This window comes from Theropithecus gelada, chromosome 8 (assembly GCF_003255815.1).
Source record: "Theropithecus gelada isolate Dixy chromosome 8, Tgel_1.0, whole genome shotgun sequence".
NCBI lineage: Eukaryota > Metazoa > Chordata > Mammalia > Primates > Cercopithecidae > Theropithecus > Theropithecus gelada.
The window spans coordinates 27583324-27608813 of NC_037676.1; the positions used below are offsets into that span (position 1 = coordinate 27583324).

The window sequence follows — 25490 nt, forward strand, 5'->3', positions numbered from 1 at the left end:
GGGGTCGGTGGTGATATCCCCTTTATCATTTTTTATTGCGTCTATTTGATTCTTCTCTTTTTCCTTCTTTATTAGTCTTGCTAGTGGTCTATCAATTTTGTTGATCTTTTCAAAAAACCAGCTTCTGGATTCACTGATTTTTTGAAGGGTTTTTTTGTGTCTCTATCTCCTTCAGTTCTGCTCTGATCTTAGTTATTTCTTGCCTCTGCTAGCTTTTGAATGTGTTTGCTCTTGCTTCTCTAGTTCTTTTAATTGTGATGTTAGGGTGTCAGTTTTAGATCTTTCCTGCTTTCTCTTGTGAGCATTTAGTGCTATAAATTTCCCTCTACACACTACTTTAAATGTGTCCCAGAGATTCTGGTATGTTGTATCTTTGTTCTCATTGGTTTCAAAGAACATCTTTATTTCTGCCTTCATTTCGTTATGTACCCAGTAGTCATTCAGGAGCAGGTTGTTCAGTTTCCATGTAGTTGAGTGGTTTTGATTGAGTTTCTTAGTACTGAGTTCTAGTTTGATTGCACTGTGGTCTGAGAGACAGTTTGTTATAATTTCTGTTCTTTTACATTTGCTGAGGAGTGCTTTACTTCCAACTATGTGGTCAATTTTGGAATAAGTACAATGTGGTGCTGAGAAGAATGTATATTCTGTTGATTTGGGGTGGAGAGTTCTGTAGATGTCTATTAGGTCCGCTTGGGGCAGAGTTGAGTTCAATTCCTAGATATCCTTGTTAACTTTCTGTCTCGTTGATGTGTCTAATGTTGATAGTGGGGTGTGGAAGTCTCCCACTATTATTGTGTGGGAGTCTAAGTCTCTTTGTAAGTCTCTAAGGACTTGCTTTATGAATCTGGGTGTTCCTGTATTGGGTGCATATATATTTAGGATAGTTAGCTCTTCTTGTTGAATTGATCCCTTTACATTATGTAATGGCCTTCTTTGTCTCTTTTGATCTTTGTTGGTTTAAAGTCTGTTTTATCAGAGACTAGGATTGCAATCCCTGCCTTTTTTTGTTTTCCATTTGCTTGGTAGATCTTCCTCCATCCCTTTATTTTGAGCCTATGTGTGTCTTTGCACGTGAGATGGGTCTCCTGAATATAGCAAACTGATGGTTCTTGACTCTTTATCCAATTTACCAGTCTGTGTGTTTTAATTGGACCATTTAGCCCATTTACAATTAAGGTTAATATTGTTATGTGTGAACTTGATCCTGTCATGATGATGTTAGCTGGTTATTTTGCTTGTTAGTTGATGCCGTTTCTTCCTAGCATCGATGGTCTTTACATTTTGGCATGTTTTTGCAATGGCTGGTACCAGTTGTTCCTTTCCATGTTTAGTGCTTCCTTCAGGAGCTCTTGTAGGGCAGGCCTGGTGGTGACAAACTCTCTAAGCATTTGCTTGTCTGTAAAGGATTTTATTTCTCCTTCACTGATGAAACTTAGTTTGGCTGGATATGAAATTCTGGGTTGAAAGTTCTTTTCTTTAAGAATGTTGAATATTGGCCCCCACTCTCTTCTGGCTTGTAGAGTTTCTGCCAAGAGATCTGCTGTTAGTCTGATGGGCTTCCCTTTGTGGGTAATGCGACCTTTCTCTCTCTTAACATTTTTTCCTTCATTTCAACTTCGGTGAATCTGACAATTATGTGTCTTGAAGTTGCTCTTCTCGAGGAGTATCTTTGTGGCATTCTCTGTCTTTCCTGAATTTGAATGTTGCCCTGCCTTGCTAGGTTGGGGAAGTTCTCCTGGATAATATCCTACAGAGTGTTTTCCAACTTGGTTCCATTCTCTCTGTCACTTTCAGGTACACGAATCAGACGTAGATTTGGTCTTTTCACATAATCCCATATTTCTTGGAGGCTTTGTTTGTTTCTTTTTACTCTTTTTTCTCTAAACTACTCTTCTTGCTTCATTTCATTCATTTGATCTTCGATCTCTGATACTCTTTCTTCCAGTTGGTCGAGTCGGTTACTGAAGCTTGCGCATTTGTCACATAGTTCTCGTGTCATGGTTTTCATCTCTATCAGGTCATTTATGGACTTCTGTGCATTGGTTATTCTAGTTATCCATTTGTCAAATCTTTTTTCAAGGTTTTTAGTTTCTTTGCACTGGGTTCGTAGTTCTTCACGTAGCTCTGAGAAATTTGATCGACTGAAGCCTTCTTCTCTCAACTCGTCAAAGTCATTCTCTGTCCAGCTTTGTTCTGTTGCTGGCGAGGATCTGTGTTCCTTTCGAGGGGGAGAGGTGCTCTGATTTTTTGAATTTTGAGCTTTTCTGCACTGCTTTTTCCCCATCTTTGTGGTTTTATCGACCTTTGGTCTTTGATGATGGTGACGTACAGATGGGGTTTTGGTGTGGATGTCCTTTCTGTTTGTTAGTTTTCCTTCTAACAGTCAGGACCCTCAGCTGCAGGTCTTTTGGAGTTTGCTTGAGGTCCACTCCAGTTAGGTTACTCCCAGTTAGGCTCTCCAGTTAGGCTACTCTGGGGTCAGGGACCCACTTGAGCAGGCAGTCTGTGCGTTCTCAGATCTCAACCTCCGTGCTGGGAGAATCACTACTCTCTTCAAAGCTGTCAGACAGGGACATTTATATCTGTAGACGTTTCTGCTGCTTTTTGTTTAGCTATGCCTTGTCCCCAGAGGTGGAGTCTACAGAGGCAGGCAGGCCTCCTTGAGCTGTGGTGGGCTCCACCCAGTTCGAGCTTCCTGGCCTCTTTGTTTACCTACTGAAGCCTAAGCAATGGCAGGCGCCCCTCCCCCAGCCTCGCTGCCACCCTGCAGTTAGCTCTCAGACTGCTGTGCTAGCAATGAGGGAGGCTCTGCGGGTGTGGGACCCACCGAGCCAGGTACGGGATATAATCTCCTAGTGTGCCGTTTGCTAAGACCCTTGGTAAAGCACAGTATTATTTTCCAGGTGTTGTGTGTCACGGTTTCCCTTGGCTAAGAAAAGGAATTCCCTTCCCCCTTGTGCTTCCCAGGTGAGGCAATGCCTTGCACTGCTTTGGCTCTCACTCGTTGGGCTGCACCCACTGTCCGACACGCCCCAGTGAGATGAACCCGGTACCTCAGTTGGAAATGCAGAAATCACCCATCTTCTGTGTCACTCATGCTGGGAGCTGGACGCTAGAGCTGTTCCTATTCCACCATCTTGGCGCCAACAACCCAGTATTTGGTTTTCTACTCTTGTGTTAATTCACCAAGAATAATGGCCTTCAGTTGCATCTATGTCACTGCAAAGGGCATGATTTCATTCTTTTTTTATGGCTGTGTAGTATTCCGTGGTGTATATGTACCACATTTTCTTTATCCACTCCACTGCTGAGGGACAGTTAAGTTGCTTCCATGTCTTTGTATTATGAATAGTGCTAAGCATTTATTAAATGCCCTTGGTGGAGAGTATGATGGCCAAGCAATGAATACTGAAGAATGTCAATACATGATGGCCAATTATAGGAAAACACATCTCCAAAGTATACAGACAAAGAACGGTCATAGAGGTAAGAGGAAAACCAGGAATGCATTATCACGGAGGTCACTGCTACTGAATGGTCAAATAAGATGAGGACTGACAAATGCCCATCACGTCCAATGACATGGAAGTCATGTGGGACCTGAGAGGTTCTAGTGGAGTGGTGTGGGCAGAGTGAAGACTGGACAGGGTTTAGAAATGCTGAAGGGGAAAAATGAGTTGAGAGAAATTAAAATTGTTTTTTAAATTTTAAGTTAAATGTGATTGATTATAATTAAATGACAATCAACATGGAAAAGTCCAAGCAGATATAAATAATAATTTAATTAATTAGTTAATTGTAATAGTAAAAGGACTCTGAAAAAGTGATTAGGATGGAATCCAGAGAAGATAAAGCAACTCATTCATACAACAAATACTTACTGAGTAGCTACCACATGCCAAGAATAGTTCTAGGCAGTGGGGATACAATGGAGAATCAAATTCCCTGCCTTTATGAAACTTACATGTAGTGGAGAAGAAAGACAATCAATAAATATGTACTCATAATATAATAAATGCTACGAAGACAAATAAAGCAACTGAGCGGACAGACAGGGTCAGGAATACCACTTTAGGCAACTGTGCCCTGGTCTGAGCAAAAGGAGACACCTTTTGTAAGAAACCGTATGGACAGCTAACCATTCTGCTAGTAGAACTTCCCTCTGAGAGTGAAAGAATGGGAAGGGGAAGAGAGTTCTCATCCAGTTCTCATCATCCAGGAAATTCATGACCCCACAGAGCAGGTTGGGCTCCCTTTTGGAATCTCTCATGGTATCTTAGACTTCATTTTTTAAGTAATTATCCTAAATATATATACTTGTTTTCTAATCACAGGTGTAATTAAATATTCATCTGTGTGATATCTTTCTCCCTGATGGACTGTAAGTTTCATGAGGGAAAGTAGGTTGTTCTGTTCATCTCTAAATCCTCTGGTCCAGAACAGTGCAGATTTTTAATAAACATCAAAAAACAAACATTTTGCTCTTTGGGGGAAAAAGACAATAATATCAGGCTATTTTATTAGGAAATAACCAATTGTCATGTAATTAAGCTCCTCCCAACCCAGTTTTTAGGCAATATCTGTGGGTGGTACATGTACTTCTTTTTTTCTTTTTCTTGTTTTTGAGATGGAGTCTCTGTTGTCCAGGTCAGAGTGCAGTGGCACGATCTCGGCTCACTGCAACCTCCACCTCCCAGGTTCAAGTGATTCTCCTGCCTCAGCTTCCCAAGTAGCTGGGATTACAGGCAGCCACCACCATGTCCAGCTAATTTTTTTTTTCCTGTATTTTTAGTAGAGACAGGGTTTCACCGTGTGGGCCAGACTGGCCTCAAACTCCTGATCTCAGGTGATCCACCTGCCTCAGCCTCCCAAGGTGCTGGGATTACAAGCCTAAGCCACTGCGCCTGGCCTGTGGGTGGCACATGTATTTCTAAATGCTGGGTGTAATTATAACTGAATTCCATCAGCTTTGCATAAAATGTAATCTGGAATTATCTCTGACCTTATCCTCACACCACCTTACTGTACCCCTTATCTCAGAAAAATCAATAGTTGATGAAAATTTTAGATGGTTCATCAGGTTATCGCTGTGAATAATCATTGTACTCAGTGATATCTTCAGGAATGACTGAGATAAACTAGAAAGCTTACCCAGCTTGCTATGCTTTTGAGCTCTTAAATCTGCTTTAGATAGCTTTTCCATATCCTATCTTGTATGTGGTGTCACTTTTTGCTACTGTAAGTATATTTGCTTCTACAAGGTAGTCACATCTTTTATAAACTGTTTCTAAATAGTAGTATGCTGGGAAACCAATTTCCTAAGGCAAAGTCTCAGTTAAGCATAAACAGTGCTATTGTAGGCCTGAGGCAATCTGTCTCATTTAAGATATGAACTTGGGCTACATATGTGGCTCTAAATCTAAGGTTGACTTGGTATGAAAATAATGCACAGAAGCCTATCGAAAAGAAATGTCAGATTCCATGCTGTTAAGTCTCTGCAAAGGCTGTTAAATAATTCTAAAATTCAATTCTTGGGCTCATCAGTTGACCATTTACCAGCTCTTATGTGATGAAAGATGAAATATACATGACTTCAGTTGTACTGAGCAGATGCAGGAACATTTTACAGAAGCTCAAAAGAAGTTATAATAAAGAAGCCAATCAATAAATCAATAGAACACTTTCCATCAACTCAGCCAAAGGAAATTATTTTGATAAAGAACATTTTTAAGGGAACAAAGCAAACTTACGACAATACACTAGGTACTAGTAACATTTATACTAATGGTATCATTTTTCAGCAAACTTAAAGCTCATTTTTTCTTTGGCTGCACCAGCACATACCTTTGAACAAGTGGCAAAGGAAGGAAATTGAGGGTAGAGGTCATGTCCAGTCCACAGTCCAACATAATGGTGGTTGATTTGAATTTGAGCACATTGCATGGTAAGGTTGGGTGCCCTGATAGGCAATACTGAAAAAAATTAAATCACTTCGATCAGTAATCAATTACAGAAGAATCCTACAAAGTAAAATGAATTAAGTAACACTGACGATCTTCTCTCATAAGACCAGAATGTTAAGTTCAGCTAACTTTCTATGTGGTTTCCTCCCTTTTACTGCTTGGGGACTAGTTTCCCCAGCTGTTCAAAATACTCAAGTCTCAGATCACACCCGTCTGTCTTTTCACAGGGTGCCAAGCAAGCCTGGTTTTAGATGGGCCACAGTTATTCAAAATAGAAGGTTTCAAGGCTATAGTTATTCATTCTGTTCTCACAAGACACTGGCGAATTATCATCTTCCCCTTTGTATGGAAGTACTGTCTAAAGCTGTGGATGTCAATGCAACTCTAAGCTAGATACTCAAACTGTGCTCTAGGTTTGGTTTTCTCCCCTTGTAAATAAGTGACCTTGCTCAAAGAGGAACTGGTTAGAAAGGTTAACTAACAAGCATGAGTAAAGGTTTATGCTCAGTCTTGTCAGAAGAAATGACTCAAAAGGACAAGTGACTTCCCTGATGTGCAGACACTAAGCAGGAGTGTGGGAACCTACTTCCAGACAAGTAGGAGTCTTTTGCCTGTGGCGGCAGAGCTCAGAAGTCAAAGGGGCACAAGCCACAATGGTGTCTTCAAAGGAGAGTGAGCACAACACATTGACCCAAAACATTTCTCATGTTCTCCTCAATGTTGTGGCAGTAACAGATCTGCCACACTGAAAATTATCTATATGGGACACGCTCTGCCACTTTTAATAATTCCACTGCTGCTCTGAAGAAAAGAAATGGAGGAAGACCCTTTCCCCAACTTTTAAAGCCCTCCCTTGAGCAACAAACCCCAGAAAACGAAGGGAACAGTGTGTTAAATCCACTAGCAAGTCCATTCTCTCTATTTTTTTCCCCTTGGGACAGAGTCTCACTCTGTCGCCTAGGCTGGAGTGCAGTGGTGCGATCTTGGCTCACTGCAACCTCCACCTCCCTGGTTCAAGCGATTCTCCTGCCTCAGCCTCCCAAATAGCTGGGATTACAGGTGTCTGCACCAATGCCTGGCTAATTGTTTTGTATTTTTAGTAGAGATGGGGTTTCATCATGTTGGCCAGGTTGGTCACGAACTCCTAATCTCAAGTGATCCGCCCGCCTCCTTGGCCTCCCAAAGTGCTGGGATTATAGGCGTGAGCCATGGCACCCAGCCCTCTCCTGATTTAAGCACAAGGACAGCACGAGTGGGAGTGAAGCTCCATCAATGCCCAGCCCCATATGGCTACAGTCACTTAGGCTAAGTCTTTCCAGGTATTTGTTGCTCTGTTGGTTCTATCTTTGTAGTAGATGACTTTTTCCAGAGGACATTACAGGAACTGATAATTTTTGAAAACTGCATGTTCTAAAAATGGTAAGGCCAAGAGCCAAGAAGTTGTATTTTGCAAGCTGCTTCTTCATTCCAAGTTTATGTATGATGATTACATTTTACCAAACAAAAATTCACAAGTCATGGTTTGAAAAGATGCAGGGCACTTACAATGAAAACAATACAAAGTATTTAAAATTGCAATTGTCCTGAAGAAGTCTAGGATCCATGATTTCGGTAATTACATTTTACATAAGTTCCTTCTTTGATAGGTATCAGAATTACAGAAAATTTGTTCCTCCTAATTAAGACAGAGATATTCCTATCTCTACCCTCCATCTGGTTCCCTATTGCTACTCGGTCTTTATCCCCATCTAAAAACTATTTGTTAAAGATAAACTATCTCAAAATGAACACAAAGCATCATGTTAAACTTGCTCCAAATATAGCTAATGTTCCAGGAAAAGCTTTCCTATATTTTTCCTTTCAAAAATAAGAAAAAATCAGATATTCAGAAAAGCATGGAAGAAAATAAAACGAAATGCATATAACACTTATTTCTGAGTGGGAAGATTATTGTCCAATTTTCTTCTTTCGTCTTTCTCTATTTTCCAAAAGTTCAGCAATGAGCTTTTACTACATTTTTATAATCAGAAAAAAAAAAATGTGATTAAAACAAAACAGAAAATTTAGCCAGCCACGTTGAATGACAAAATTTTTATCTTCCTCCTTAACTCTAAATTATGGAGGATAAGGTACACCAGAAAACAGAACAGTATGTACAATTTTTAAAAGCTGATGCTCAAAATATTTCAGCAAAGGAAGTTCGCTGAACGACTTTACATTTGTTACTGTCGTTAAAGGCCAAAGGCCAAAGAAAAGTGAGGAACGCTTTCTAACAGCTACCACCAAACGGAACAAACATTTTTAGAGCACTGATGAAAGGTGCCAGGCCCCGAGCTCATTCGCCTTATTTGTATGGATGAGAAGGTTGAGCTCTACCAAGTTTCAGCAGCTTTCCTGGGAAGAGCTGGACACACAGCGAGGTCTCTCTGACTCCAAAGATCCCACTCATGCTTCTCAAACTGCACTGCTCATCATGGGTCAACTGAGCGCACAGGAGCACAGAGTGGCTTGCCTGAGGTTCGCACACTTGTACAGGAGGTGCTTGCAAAGGGCCCAGACCTTGTGGCCTCTAGGGATGCTCTTTGGGCAATTCCAGTTTTCTGCCTCTGTCATCAAGCAGCGTATCATCTACTGAGGGTTATGAGACTAAGGCTCAAAACCAGTAAGTAATTATGGAAATAAAATTATCTACAATCGCACCAATCTGATCATTTTTATATTTCATCTTTTTTCATATTTGTAAAAGCTGTAATTTTAGTATTCATACTGCTCTGTGTGCTGCTTCAACTCTTGATGACTATGTTTTCCTCATGTTACATCACACCTCATTTTTATTGGCCTAAGTAAATATACCATGGTTTGTCTGGTCATTCATTCCCTTATTGTTGAACACTGAGGGTTGTTTCCTGTCACTCTACTATCACAAGCATGGCTGTGGTGATTACTTTAGTGCATAAGTCTTTTTCCACACTGGACTATTTTTTAAGATGATTCCCAGAAGTGATACTAACTGGGTCAAAAAAGATGAGGATTTTACGGCTCTTTCAATCTGCTGCCAAAATGCTTTCCAAAAAGGACTGTACTTATTTACAATGTCATTGGTAATATATCAGATGATCTGTTTCACTGCTCAAACCCATGAGCATTATATTCAAAACCATGTAGAATCTGTACTGAAATGTAGTTATCACCCTAGTAGTAGCCAATTAAATGACCCTAACCAAGGAAAGTTAACTATGTGATAAGTGGCTTTAGTTCTGAGAGGCAGTTTGGTGCAATGATATAAAGTAGGGAATTTGAAGTTAAGACTGCCTGGGCTCAAATCTTGACTGCACTCTGTGTTAACGTGTGATTTGGGGAAGTTACTTAACTTTGGACTGTAAGGTGCAGTAATAGAACCTATCCCTGTAGCAGAGTTGATGGGAGGACTAAATGAATGGACACACTACCTGGTAAACAGTAAGTGCTTTTAGTTGCTATTAGTTACAAAATCATTAAGGGGCTGAAGAGGTCATCTAAGTTTGGATGGAGTAATTTATATTCTGCAGTGGCATTCACTAACATCTTATATATGTGCGTCCCCTAAGACTAGGTGAAATGAATGAACAATTTTATAAATAGTTCCCATTTTGCTAGTCTGCTCTTCAGGAAGATAGATCCACTAGTAAGTACAGAATAAACTTTATTTTTTTCCAGCTTAACAAGCACATAGCAACGCTTTCATGTTCACTTTATTTCTACTTAATTAAAAAGCTACAGGTTTTTCTGTGATCACAATCTATAGTTGGCTCTCCATATCCATGGCTTCTGCATCCACAGATTCAACCAACAACAAATGGAACAATATCTGAAAAGAAAAAACTACAAATAATAAAATATAACAACGCAGCAAAAGTTATATAAATTTTAAAATGCAGCCTGGGCGTGGTGACTCATGCTTGTAATCCTAGCACTTTGGGAGGCCAAGGCGGGAAGATCACCTGAGGTCAGGAGTTTGAGACCAGCCTGACCAATACGGTGAAACCTCGTCTCTACTAAAGATACAAAAATTAGCTGGGCATGGTGGTGAGTGCCTGTAATCCCAGCTACTTGGGAGCCTGAGGCAGGAGGATCACTTGAACCCCGGAGGCAGAGGTTGCAGTGAGCTGAGATCATGCCACTGCACTCCAGCCTGGGCAAGAGCAAAACTCTGTCTCAAAAAAACAAACAAACAAACAAAAAGCAATGTACAACTATTTGCACAGCAATTACATTGTATTAGATGCTATCTACTGTGGGTATGGAGGGACTACTATACTATCTGTATTTCCCCGTGTGCCTTTTTTTCACAGAATAAGTGGAAACTGGTTTTGAAAGTTACATGTGGCTAAGATAAACATTATATTTTTTGAATAAAAATTTTATCAGTTATACTTAATGTATATATTTCTCATTCTGTTATTTTCATTAAAAAGCTTTTATTATGGGCAGGCATGGTAGCTCATACCTATAATCCCAGCACACTGGGAGGTCAGGGCAGGATAACTTAAGGCCAGGAGTTTGAGGCCAGTCTGGGAAACACAGTGAGACCCTGTCTGTACAAAAAATTTAAAAAAAAATAGCCAGGTGTGGTGGCACACAACAGATGCCAGAAGACAATTGGAGTAGTATCTTTGGGGTTTTAAGGTAATTTGCTCCCCCACAATTCCAACACCATCATTGTCGAGAAGTAAAGTTAAGAAATTTTCAGACCAATAGTAAGTAAGAATTCACTATTTCAACACCATCACTGAAGGAGGTATATTCAAGGTTATATTTCAGGAAGAAGGGAGTTGAACTCAGAAGAAATAGGATACAAGAAGGATTGGTGAGCAAATAAATTGGTTAAAATATTATTAAATAATAACTATTTTAAAAGTCAAATAATTCATTGACTCTAAAATGTGATGAAAACACATCTGTCTTTTATTTACACACCACTGAGAAAAACAGCAACAATGAGAAATAAAACACAGTGCTTTAATGATGGGACTGAACAGTGCATTATATTATTATGCTAACTTCTTTTTACTTTGAAATTCCTTTCATATAGTGCAAGAAATTTGTCATTTGTCTTTATGTGCATTAGAACGAGATAGACAATGATTCATCAAATGAAAAAAAAATGGATGTATCTATATGATTTAGAAATAAACCTAGAAAGCTATTTAGAAATAGCCCAGCTACTTGGGAGGTTGAGGCAAGAGGATTGCTCACACCCTGAAATTGAAGGCTACAGTGTGCTGTGATCATGCCACTGCACTCCAGCCTGGGCAACAGAGCTAGACCCCATTTCTAAAAAAATTAGTAAAATTTTTAAAAGCCTGGAAATAGATTTTAAGACAAAGATTATTATATAATGATAAATAGTTCACTGGTAATATATAATAACTGTGACCCTTATGCACAAGCAATGTAGCCTCAAAATACATGAAGTGAAATTTGACAGAATTCCAAAGATTTCAAGGGGAGAAACCTGCTGCCAGTCTAGCTGTTTTAAGCTGCTATTAAAATATGCTCTTTGTTGTTGGTGCTCTGATTTTTCAAACACAGGTATGAGGTATAACTTACTTTCCTTTTGGTTTACGCTTCTAACACATAAGAACTCGTCTTTCACAACTGTGAAAAATACTGTCAGCCATGATCACTTTGAATATGGCCTCTCTCCATTCTTTCTAGTTTCTACTTCTGGAATGCCTATTAAATACATGTGGCAATGTTTCATTTTACTCCCCCTTCCCTGTTTATCCTTTCTTTCTTTTTTTTTTTTTTTTTTTGCTATGTATAGTGCATGCTGGGTATTTTCTTCAGATTTATCTTACATTTTGCTAATTCTTTCTTTAGTGGTGTCAAATCTGCTATTTAACCAACGGGTTAAATACTGAAATTTTCTTCCCGTGACTATGTTTCTCAAATCTAGAAGTCCTCTTTCCTTATTAAAAACAGCATCTTATTCTTTTCAAAGGTTTGGATTCCTTCCTACATGCCTTTAAATCACTTTCACATATTACAGAGTCTCCATGTTACACGATTTTCTGAAGTTCTTGGTAGTCTTATCATGTCTACTCATCCTTACTCATGGTGGATTTCAGATCCTTGAACAGTTTGCATGGTGAGCTCATTTTTGGTAGGGCTTTGTGGGAATTCTGCGGGAACTCTATGAGGAATGGGTTGAGGCAGGTCCCCAGTAAATGTCACCATTTTGAGACCATTTTATGTTGATTTCTCAACTTAAATATCTGTACTGTAAGGGGAGCATACACATCAGACTCTCAACACTCTCAAAACACTGGCCCAAGCTCCTTGCAGAGAGGTGCTTCCTTACAGACCCCAGGAGCAAGCAAATGAAATTTTTCTAGTACTCCCTTCACTGATGTATATAGTCCTTGGGAGTTTCTTGATTATCAATCTTGAAATATGCATTTTGAATGTCACATTTATTACTAACAAGATTAAATCATATTATGCTAAGGTTTCAGCAAATCTAATACTTCAAAAATCTGCTGGCTGGGTGTGGTGGCTCACGCCTGTAATCCCAGCACTTTCGGAGGCCGAGGCGGGCAGATCACGAGGTCAGGAGATCGAGACCATCCTGGCTAACACAGTAATACTCCATCTCTATTAAAAATACAAAAAATTAACCGGGCGTGGTGGCGGTTGCCTGTAGTCCTGGCTACTCGGGAGGCTGAGGCAGGAGACTGGTTGTGAACCTGGGAGGTGGAGCTTGCAGTGAGCCAATATCCTGCCACTGCACTCCAGCCTGGGCGGCAGAGCGAGACTCCGTCTCAAAAAAAAAAAAAAAAAAAAAAAAAAAAACCAAAAACAAAAAAAACTAGCCGGGCATGGTGGCGAGCACCTGTAATCCCAGCTACTTGGGAGGCTGAGACAGGAGAGTCACTTGAACCTGGGAGGCGGAGGTTGCAGTGAGCCGAGATTTAAAAAAAAAAAAAAAAAATAGGCTATACAAACAAAATGACAGCCAGCCAACATAATCTCACAAAAATCTTTAAAAGCAGTATGAAATACTGTGAACTTCATTTAAAAAAATTGGCAAATTAGTAAATTTGGCAATTTGGTCATAGGACAAATTGAATTTTAGTGAACTGACTTTGGGTAACAAGTCTGTTTTTTTTTTTTTTGCAAAAAGAACCCTAGTCTAAAACATCATCTATGTTCTTTTCCCTAGTCTTGTTTAAAGTAATTACAATATGCATAGTTATTATGCTATGGTGTTTATTAGGTATCAGGTACTACTCTGTAAGAACTTTATATTTTAACTCTTACATTCCTCCCAAGAACGCCATGAGGTAGGAATTATTTTCTCATTTTACAGATGAAAGAAATGAGGCACAGAAAGTATAAAACTTTCACATGATCTCAAAGTTCTAAGAAAATGTGCCAGGACTTGAATCTGGACGGTGAGCTCCAGAATCAGTACAGTTAGCCAACACAGCATACACACCGTGTTACACAGTATGAAAGGCATTGTCAGAGACCTAAAGAATTACTATTTTTTGCAGAGATGGTATACTCTAAAAGGCCTTATTTTGAATTGGTAAGAATGCAGATGAGTTTATAATCTGGTTCTGAACAAAGAGAATTAGTTAGCTGACTGATGCAATAAAGCAAAGGTCCCAAGTAAATTAAATTATTAAATTGCCCTGCAATCCATTATAAGCAGTAATTTTCTTTCGTTGGTTTCCTTTCCATTCAAAAAGAGTGAGAAGATTCTCTTCCTGTAAAGTAGTTTTGCTGCTGAGACTGCCTTTAATTATCTATACTGTAACCTATAACTTCTAGGCTGAATTGATGCCAATAGCTCTTACTCTTGCTTGAGAGAACTGCACAGTCATAAACTGTTTTTTCGTTAAATAGGCAATAGTGTTAATGAAATAAGTTGTAAATGACATCACCAATTTTTTCCATTTTCTATTTAACCAACCCATGTATCACATCATCCAATATCTCATTAGATGTCAGCATAAAGTATCAGTTCTAACTTTGCTGATACATTGATATTAGCCTGAATGAATCCCTAAATTCTGTGGGTCTCAAATATCTTTATCTGACAAATGAGGAGATTTAACTAGATTATTTTAAGCTTTCTTTTAACACACAAATGTTGTTTCTCATTATTCCACCATTTCACTGGGTCAATCAAAACTCCTCTTTTATATAACCTGTCACCAACACGTTTGTGACATTGTACTCTTTACAATTGACTTTCTGGGCCTGACGCGGTGGCTCACGGCTGTAATCCCAGCACTTTGGGAGGCCGAGGTGGGAGGATCACCTGAGGCCAGGAGTTCAAGACCAGCCTGGCCAACATGGTAAAACCCCGTCTCTACTAAAAATACAAAACTTAGCTGGGCGTGGTGGCGCGTGCCTTTAATCCCAGCTACTTGGGAGGCTGAGGCAGGAGAATAGCTTGAGGCAGTGGAGGTTGCAGTGAGCCGAGATCACATCATTGCACTTCATCCTGGACTACAGAATGAGGCTTCTGTCTCCAAAAAAAAAAAAAAAAAAAATTGACTTTCTGAAAATGTAAAAAACTATACAATGCACAAGCTGGAACTAATTTCAAGATCATCTAGTCTAAATGCTTCCTTTTAAAAAAATCTTTTATTATTTTCTTTTTAAAAAGTTTAAAATAGAGATGAGGTTTTGCCACGTTGCCCAGGCTGCTGTTGAACTTCTGGGCTCCAGCGAGTGATCCACCAGCCTTGGCCTCCCAAAGTGCTGGGATTACAGGCGTGAGCCACCATGCCCAGCCTAAATATTTCTTTTAGAAACAAGGAACCCTGTTCTTCCAGAGCTTGTAAACTTTTCTCTTCTCCAACACATCCGAGTATTAACATTCACTGCCATCAGTAAATGCAGCTTACTAGGAGACACTCCATGGCCTAACAGGGCATATAAGGTTCCCAGAGGGACAGGGAGCGTCTCTACCTTGTATTACCCCATTCTGAGATGCTAGCTTCCACTGAGGCAAATTTGCCTAATTTGGAGGCAAATTACCCCTGCTAGGAATTTTGGGCCAGGCCCTCCAATAATCAGAGTTCTATAAATACATTTCAATTTTATTTGGTAATCTTTCACTTTCTTCCACTTTGTGTCTTGATTCCATCTCGCAGGAGAGCTGTTAAATGTGCCAATCATACTCACTGTCAAAGTGACTACACAGCTGGATAAAAGAGAAGGATAATTTTCCACTTGTGCAGAAAATCTGTAGCATGCATGGTGAACACAGAAAAGCCACTTTCTGGTTGAAGAGTGGCTAGATATCACACACAGCTGAGTAACTGCCACTTAGGGTTGCTCCCTCACGCTCATCCTTGGCTTTCCATGAAAACGAGACAAGCAGCAGAGGGTGGTCATAAAAAGCAAAATTTCCGCAACAGAAGCACAGGAAGGGTGGAAATGTTGATAGTAAACCATTAAGGGTAAGGGAAGGAAAACAGGTAGGGGCTGCCTTTGGAACCAACATTGTTGGCTATCTGGAACCAGCACTTAATACACGTTAAAAAGTAATTATAGTTGATGAAAAAAAGTTCATGGAACTATATATGTGACTCTGTTTGTTATATATATGTATATATGTATGTATGTAGGTATGTATAAAAGACTGTAACCACACACACCAAACTGACTGAAGTGGTTACCACAGGGGAGAGTGGTTGACCATACTGGAACTCTCACTTTCTACTTAGATACTTCTGTATCCTTGACTACTACTACTTTTAAACATTAACCAGAATTTTTTTTTTTTTAAAGAAATCAGAAAAACCCCTTTTTTTCTCTCTCTCTTTTTTTTTTTTGAATAGTCACTACCAAAGAAGTTTCTATTGGCAACAAAGTTTTTAAGGACAATATAATTTATACAAATTGCTGAAAATGTGCAACAATGACAACTGGCAAGAAAAATGGTTAATGAAATGGTAAAACTTGTACATGGCTAGAGGATCAGCATCAAGAAGGGAGACTTATTAGTGTAATATTATTCAAGAGTAAGCTAAGAATTTATTCTAGCATGTTAGAAATATGCTTTTTTTCTCTCTCTCTTCAAACCACATATAAATGCAATGGTTCAAGTTTCAAGGTTTAGACAAATCTGGACATCACAATCAATCACAAAGCATGAAGCAGAAATACCATGGATACTAGGGAGTTCCTGATCACAATTGTGAAGACAATCAGGAGGGGGTTCCCTAACTTAACAGACTTTCAATGCAGACAAAAGTGTTTTATATTTAGGGGAAGATGCCTGGTATAATACATTTCAGCAAGAAGGAGAGCACGCCTAGTTTCAATCTTTGAACAAATATGCTGCTGGGTGGATCAAGAGTTGGGGGTGGGGAGAAGTTTACGCCCCTTTAGTCACTTCAGTTTTTCAAAGAAATGGATTGCCAAACAGCTTTTGATAAATTGAGTAAGTTTTTAAAGACAGCGAACATTTATTAATCACTGACTTCATGCTGGATTATTCGCATGCATTTATGTACGCACAAAAACCAGGCTGACTGGCTAAGTACTAGGGCCGAGAAAAGGCTTTTCAATGGAAAAACTTCTTACTAGTCACACCATAATAAATTAGGAGTCAGCAAAGGAAAGAGCTTCCATTTGCCTCTACCATTTGGTAGAGACTTTGGGAGAGAACGGAAGCAGTAGCTTCTTTACTAATGTATGCTGATCCTATAGATTAGGCAGAAGGGAGAGCCATACTTACCGGAGGAACTAGTTAAGTTTTGATTTTCAGTTTACCTTGGTCCATGATAAAATACTTCTTTGAAAATCTTTATTATGGAATCTAAGCAAGGAGATTCTAAAATTTTAGCGAAACATTTAATATAATTTTGGGGTAGGAGATAACTTTTTTTTGAGACAGGGTCTCACTCTGTTGCCCAGGCTGGAGTGCAGTGGTGTGATCATGGCTCACCACAGTCTCAATCTTCTGGGCTCAAGCAATCCTCCCACACCTCAGCCTCCTGAGTAGCTGGGACTACAGATGTAAGCCATTATGCCTGGCAAATTTTTGTATTTTTTTGTAGAGAGGAAGTCTCACTATGTTGCCCAGGCTGGTCCTGAACTCCTGGGCTCAAGCGATCCGCCCACCCTGGCCTTCCAAAATGCTGGGATTACAGGTGGGAGCCATCATGCCTGACCCAGGAAATAACTTTTAAGGCATGATCCTAAAGCCATGATCCTGGGAGAAAACACTGATAGATTGGATTACTTATACTAAAGACTTTTCTATGAGAAAAACTACTTTGAATAAAGTAAAAGATTATCTGGGAAAATAGTATTTATAAAACCAAGACAAAAAATTGATACCTTTAATATATAAAGAGCACTAACAAATGAGTAAGAAAAAGACAAAGATTCCAACAGAAAAATGTGCAAAAAGCACAGTTAATTCATGAAATACAAATGAGTGAAAAAACATATGCAAAGATGTAACAGAAATGCAAAGCAGAAACCCAGAAGAAATAAAAGTGTAATTTAAAACTATACTGAGATAAAATGCCCAGTCCATACATTGGCAAAGAAGCTAAAGATGAGGTTGTGGGGAAATGGAAACTCTTATTTACTCTATGGGTAAAAACTAAAGCAGTCCTGAAGAGCAATATTGCATCAAAGTTTAAAATGTGCATGTATAGTCTTTGAACAAGAAATTCCACTTAGGAATTTACAATAAGCAAATACAGTAACTAGATGGGTGCAAAAAATATAAACAATATGTTTTCATCAGCACTGTGCAGGACAGTAGGGAATAAAAACCAAAATGTTCAACAGCATAATACGTCCATACAATGTTATATTGTAAACATATTTAAAACGAACTATATAAATGTTCCAAATGAAAAAGCTTATGACCATTGTCTCTCATTATCTATATGTCTCTTCTCCTTTTAAATTAGAATCCATGTCTCAGTTGTAATTATGGCCACCTGGAACAAAAACTATTTGCTAGACTTGACTGCAACTAGATGTAGCCATGTAAGAAAATGCTGGTCAGTAAGGTATAAATAGAAGTAGTGTACACAACTTTGAGAAAGTATCAAAGGGAGAGGACATGCCTTTCTTTGTCCCTTCCTCCTTCCTTCTGGTTAGAATAGGGATATAATGGCCTGAGCTGGTAGTCATATTGGATCACAAAGAGGAAGTCATGGATTACAGATGGTGGAGCTACAAGCTATCAGGAGAGCCTGGACCTGCCACAACAGCCCTGGACTATTTAACTCAGCACATCATTTACACAAGAGAGATGTAAACATTTATCCTGTTTAAGCCACCATTACTTCAGGCTTTCTGTCACTCAGAGCTGAATCTAATCCTAACTGGTGTACAGCTTTAGGGTGACTCACACAGAAGTTATCACTGTACACACCTATCATAGCAGGTATACCATAATGACTGATTATTTGAGGTGGTGAGATTACAGGTGATTTTTATTATTTTCTTTATACTTCTCAGGATTCAGAAGTATATTCTGAAAATTTTTTCTTACATCAATACGCACTGATTCTGTAATAGTTATTTTTATTTTGAGAAGTTTTCTAAAAATGTGTTAAAAAAAACAGAAGCTTTCTTTTACTTAGTTCCTTGAAAGAACTCTCTTTAGTTTAGTCAGATTGATTTCTTTTGAAAAACAACTATATTGCCTGACAGTTTCCCACTGAATCTCAGCAGCCTGCCAGGCACACAAATAGATTTTACTAGGCTGAATTTCTTAAGGTTTCCTGAAGAACCCCACATAAAGATGGTAATTTATCTTTATGGATAGATTTTCCATAATGGATTTATGGATGAATTTACAGATGAAAGGCAGTTTGCCAGTCCTCTACCAAGTTGCTATTTGCAGATAGGTGACATATTCAACAATTTCACCCTTTAAAACTTTCAGGTCAGCATAATGTTGAATTAAAGAAGTCAGACACAAATGAGACATAAGGTATAGTTCCATTTAAATGAAGTTCAAGAATAGGCAAATGGGAGACGCAGTGATTTAAGTCAGAATAGTGATTAACTGGAGGGAAAGTTATTGACTGGGAAGGAAATAAAGTTGGTGGAAATGTTCTGGATCTTAATTTTGATCATGAATACATGGATGCATATATAGGTAAAAATTCATCAAGCTGTACGTATGCTTGAAGTTTATGCTAGCTGAACTGAATGAAAAGTATACCTAAAACCAAACAAGCACCCTGTGGACCGCAACATACTTTCTAGTAATTTGTCTATACTCAACATGTTGATGTGACTGAGAATACATATTTATCAGTTCTGGAAGAAGAGGATACCCCCTGCTCACTATCTCTTCCTCAACAGAGATGAAAGTCAAGGAATTCTTTAAGGTTTCTGTTCCCTCCTTATTCACATCTGGGCATTCTTCTCATACTGTATCATCAACTGGTCCCACTGATTGTCGGGATGCCTTTTGCCCTCTGGTGTATTTGTGAATTCTGTTACTGCTTCCGAGGTCTTCTGTAAAGTGCTAAAAAATATTTTCTCTCCTATGTAGGTAATTCTGACTTGGAATTTGCTTTGATGCATTTGCTAAGCTCCCTAATTCTTCTTGTTTTGATTATATGTCACTTTCCTAAATATTTTCTGTAACTGCAACGAAGTCATATTTTTTGATTTCACATTCCAGTTTTTCTTAATTGTGTGAAATAAAGCTCTTTTAACTCCTTGGTCCCAGATTTCCAAAGGGAAAAAATTAAAGGCTCTACATGTTTACAAATTCTTACTTTAAACTCTTTTTTTTTTTTTTTCCGCTCAGGCTGCAGTGCAGTGGCGCAATCTTGGCTCACTGCAAGCTCCACCTCCCAGGTTCATGCCATTCTCCTGCCTCAGCCTCCCGAGTAGCTGGACTACAGGCGCCCACCACCACGCCTGGCTAATTTTTTGTATTTTTTGTTTTTTAGTAGAGATGGGGTTTCACTGTGTTAGCCAGGATGGTCTCGATCTCCTGACCTCGTGATCCGCCTGCCTCAGCTTCCCAAAGTGCTGGGATTACAGGCATGAGTCACTGCGCCTGGCCACTTTAAACTCTTAAACTTCCTTGAAACTTTTTCTGGAAAACAGAAAACCTCCACAATCCTTACTCTTTACTGTCCAAACCACTCAGCTTTGTAGTTAAAACCCACCATGCTTTTGCTTCAATTTGCCTAACTTCCCCTTCCAATACACTTATTAGGTCTGCCCCTCCCCCACTTATAGTGATCTATTATTGCCATCAAATACACAAATCTGTCAGATGTTAATAACATATATAATGAAACTAATTTCATGAGTAGCTGTATTAGTCCATTTTCACACTGCTGATAAAGACATACCTGAGACTGGGCAGTTTACAAAAGAAAGAGGACTTACAGTTCCACGTGGCTGAGGAGGCCTCACAATCATTATGTAATGCAGAGGGGAGCAAGTCACATCTTACATGGATGGCAGCAGGCAAAGAGAGAGCTTGTGCAGGGAGACTCCCATTTTTAAAACTATCACATCTTGTGAGACACATTCACTATCATGAGAACAGCTTGGGAATGATCCGCCCCCATGATTCAACCATCTCCCACCAGTCCCTCCCACAACACACGGGGATTATGGGAGCTACAAGATGAGATTTGCGTGGAGACACAGATCCAACCACATCAGTAGTTGATATTCTGAACTATCCAAATAGGAAGATGTCACCAGGGGGAAATAAGTCCATTTTTGTACACACTGCTACAGAGCACTACAAAGCAAAAAATACAAAATAAATTGTACACATACATTATTGGGGAAATGGAACTTCTCCAAATTATTTTTACTTTAGCTGTTCCTTCTACTTGGAATAAGACAAAACACTCCTTCTTGAACATATTTATCAAAGTACTTTTCAAGGTCAGTTCAGATTTTGCCTCTCTAGGGAACTGTGATTCTCCCATTGGAATTCATCTTTTTTTCTTTCCTTCAACTTTTAAGTTCAGGGGTACATGTATAGGATGTGAAGGTTTGTTACATAAGTAAATGTGTGCCATCGTGGTTTGCTGCACCTATCAACCCATCACCTAGGTATTAAGCCCAGCATCCATTAGCTATTCTTCCTGATGCTCTCCCTCCCGCTACCTACCTGATGAGATTAATCTTCCATAATCTTAATCTTACATAGGTAGGTCCCTACTGCCTGTATCAAAGGCTATCACCAAAACGTTATATTCTCAATCACATACATTGAATATACACAGTTTGTTCAATAGTAACTGATAGGTAGGATCTATGTCTTATTCATCTTTATGTCTCAGAGCACTGAGAATGTTTTATACGAGATAGACATTTAATAACATTTGTTCAATCGTATAGCCAAACAATGGATTTTTGTTATTGCTTCTCTTATCCGTTAGCTGTAACTATCACAGTCATCAACATAATCATCAACAGTTTCTTCCTACTGGATACATAGCTTCAATCAAAAACCATTTAAAAATAAGCCACCACCTACGGCTCTGAGCCCCTTTGTGTTTCTACAGAGATTTTTTTTTGTGGGGGTGTGTGTGAGTGGCCATTGTGTTTATTTTAACAGATTGATTGTTTACATTTCTTGGGTTTATCAGGCCTCTCTCTCAAGTACAGAGAAACTATTTCTGGCTGTTCTGTTTTCCAAGGAAACCTTGCAATTTTCTTTTAAGGTCATAGAAATCTATTACTCATTTCTTCCCTGTGTTTTGGCTAGGATCATGTGTAGCAATCTATTACTTCTATGAGTCTGCTATGCACCACCTAAGACTTTAAGTTATAAAATCCATTGTTTACTCAAAAGTCTGGAAAGGGCTTACAAGATATAATTAACTGCCTAGGACACACAATAAAACACAAATATATTTTCTCTTTAGAAAAATAACTTATTGTTAGGCTATGTAAAAGAATCTCACTTTACTAATGACTAGAAAATTATGGACCAAGAAAGCAGCCAGCTACAGCATGTAAATTGAAATATATACAAATTTCAAGCCAAAAGTCAGTATGCCCACTCTAATCAGAAACAGAGATGCCTACCACCAAAACTCCTATTCCAAATCATTCTGTACATGTAAGCCACTGCAATTACATCAGAGAAAGAAATGAAGTGTAAAAAAAATCTGCAAAGTTATGCACCTGGAAACCCCATGAGAATCAACTGGAAAAGGCATTAAAAATTAAAATTCAACAAGGGGCCTGTGTAGTGAACACAAGAAATAAATAGCCTTCTTACATGAAAACCACACAGGAAAAGATTTCAGTTTTAGTAACAATCAAAAAGATAAAGTATTTAGATATAGATTTAACAAGAAATATCTAAAAGCTATATTAACAAAAGGTTTTAAAACGCTACAAAGAAACATTTAAAAAAAGATTTAAATAAAGGAAAAGATGTCTTATTCTTAGACTCAATGATATAGTAAAATAAATTAGTCAATTCTCTTCTTAAATTTTATAAATTCAACCTGATCCCAATAAAATTACAAAAAATATTTTACCAGGAACTAATAATTGTAAATTTATACGAAATGTAAAAATCTAAGTTTTATACAAAAAAATAAATGTCTGAGAGCAGCCTGGAAAATTCTGAGACACAGGGCAATGAACAGGAACAAATACTATAAGATATTAAAATATACTCCAGAACTACATAAGGTAAAACAGTTTACTACTGGAATATTAATAGATCAAGAGGAAGATAACTGAGCAGGAAACGGAAATACAAATGCTTTTATAAATATATAAAAATATGCTCCACATTGCATACATATGAGAAAAATCAAATTTAAAATATAATGATATAATATTTTTTCACTTTTCAGTGAGAAAAAAACAAGTTTGATCATTACATTGTAGTGGTAAGAATTAGGATATGCTACTGGCAACTGCAATTTGATAAATCTCTATGGGAGCATTTTTGCAATAAACCTTAATAAAAAATGCATATGCCCTTTGAACTATCAATTTCACCAGTAGAAATGTATGCTATAGATGTACTTCCTAAGAGGTTCACAAAGGAGATAATCTGTAAAACATGAGTTGTAATTGCAAGAGACTGGAAACAATTAATGTTCATTGATAGAAGTTTTGTTAGATAAATCATGGTATATTTAAACAACAGGACATTATGCAACTGGTTTTTCTTTTAGCAACAATATGAATGTATTTTTGAGATATATTGACACTAGTTTCATAATTATGTTTTAAATCAGCAACAAAAACCATGCCCTAAACTTTAATCATGAATGATTTTTAAAATAGCTGGGGAAGGGTATATATAGGTGGTGGAATGATATCTTTCAGGCAAATACCCACAATTCTAAATTCTTCCTACAAGCAATGAAAATAAAAAGTGTGTCAGAAATATTTTCTAAAAATATTTGAGAGCAGTATTGAAAATATTTCATTGTTCAGAAGAAAAGTATCTTGAAACCAAAAGAACTAGGATCTTGTTAAATGCAGATTCTGTTCATTAGGCATGGGTATGCAGTCTTATAAAATGAAGTCGTTCTAGATATTTATATGAAATAATCTTAAAGACACATCTCTAACTTAAAAAAGAAAAAGCGATATGCCAAACCAATGTGGATAATATCTCACTATTTTTGTCAAAAATAAAATAGGGATGAAAACTATATACATGCATGAAAATCCACAGAATATCTTTGAAAAATACAAAGCAAACTGATAACTGAGATTGCTCCTGGAAAGGAGGATAAGGAGTGAAAGCGTGGGAGGGAATCATTTCACTGTTTCTGTTTTCCTGACTTAGGGTTTCACTCTGTTGCCCAGTCTGGAGTGCAGTGGAGCGATCATGGTTAACTGTGGCCTTGACCTCCTGGGCTCAAGTGGACCTCCTACCTCAGGCTCTTGAGTAGCTGGGACTACAGGTGCGTGCCACCACATCCAGCTAAAAAAAATATATATATATATTTTGTTCTGTAGAGACAGGGTCTGACTGTGTTACCCAGGCTGGACTCAAATTTGTGGGCTCAAGTGATCTTCCTGCCTTGGCCTCCCAAAGTGCTGGGATTACAGGTGTCAGTCACTGTGCCTGGCCTTCACTGTTTTTTTGTTTTTTTTTTTTTAAGTAAAGTATACTTTAAAAATGTTGGGCTGGGCGTGGTGGCTCACGCCTCTAATCCCAGCACTCTGGGAGGCCGACATGGGCGGATGACGAGATCAGGAGATAGAGACCATCCTGGCTAAAACTGTGAAACTCCGTTTCTACTAAAAATACAGACTTCATGTCTAAAACACCAAAAGCAACGGCAACAAAAGCCAAACTTGACAAATGGGATCTAATTAAACTAAAGAGCTTCTGCACAGCAAAAGAAACTACCATCAGAGTGAACAGGCAACCTACAGAATGGGAGAAAATTTTTGCAAACTACTCATCTGACAAAGGGCTAATATCCAGAACCTACAAAGAACTCAAACAAATTTACAAGAATAAAACAAACAACCCCATCAAAAAGTGGGCAAAGGATATGAACAGACATTTCTCAAAGGAAGACATTCATATCTTGACACATGAAAACATGTGTCATGAAAAAATGCTTATCATCACTGGCCATCAGAGAAATGCAAATCAAAACCACAATGAGATACCATCTCACACCTGTTAGAACGGCAATCATTAAAAAGTCAGGAAACAACAGGTGCTGGAGAGGATGTGGAGAAATAGGAACACTTTTACACTGTTGGTGGGACTGTAAACTAGTTCAACCATTATGGAAAACAGTATGGCGATTCCTCAAGGATCTAGAACTAGAAGTACCATATGACCCAGCCATCCCATTACTGGGTATATACCCAAAGGATTATAAATCATGCTGCTATAAAGACACATGCACACGTATGTTTATTGCAGCACTATTCACAATAGCAAAGACTTGGAATCAACCCAAATGTCCATCAGTGACAGATTGGATTAAGAAAATGTGGCACATATACACCATGGAATACTATGCAGCCATAAAAAAGGATGAGTTTGCGTCCTTTGTAGGGACATGGATGCAGCTGGAAACCATCATTCTTAGCAAACTATCACAAGAACAGAAAACCAAACACCGCATGTTCTCACTCATAGGTGGGAACTGAACAATGAGATTACTTGGACTCAGGAAGGGGAACATCACACACCGGGGCCTATCACGGGGAGGGGGGAGGGGGGAGGGATTGCATTGGGAATTATACCTGATGTAAATGATGAGTTGATGGGTGCAGCACACCAACATGGTACAAGTATACATATGTAACAAACCTGCACGTTATGCACATGTACCCTAGAACTTAAAGTATAATAATTAAAAAAAAAAAAAAATTAGCCAGGCATGGTGGCGGGTGTCTGTAGTCCCAGCTACTCGGGAGGCTGAGGCAGGAGAACTGCTTGAACCCGGGAGGTGGGGCGGAGGTTGCAGTAAGCCAAGATGGTGCCATTGCACTCCAGCCTGGGCAACAGAGCGAGACTCCTGTCTCAAAAAAAAAAAAAAAAAAAAAAAA

At 38.6% G+C, this 25490-nt stretch overlaps 1 protein-coding gene across 4 annotated transcripts in view; it reads right to left on the reverse strand.

The window, feature by feature from the left end:
- INTS9 (integrator complex subunit 9) overlaps positions 1 to 25490 on the reverse strand; it is a 123454-nt gene that overhangs the window by 87323 nt on the left and 10641 nt on the right. For 3 of the 4 annotated variants that reach the window (XM_025393801.1, XM_025393800.1, XM_025393802.1), the window contains exon 2: positions 5845 to 5972. The exons of the other annotated variant lie outside the window; for it this stretch is intronic. In XM_025393801.1, the coding sequence (XP_025249586.1) occupies positions 5845 to 5972 (128 nt within the window). The remainder of the gene's footprint in view (positions 1 to 5844; positions 5973 to 25490) is intronic. 4 annotated transcript variants of the gene reach the window in all.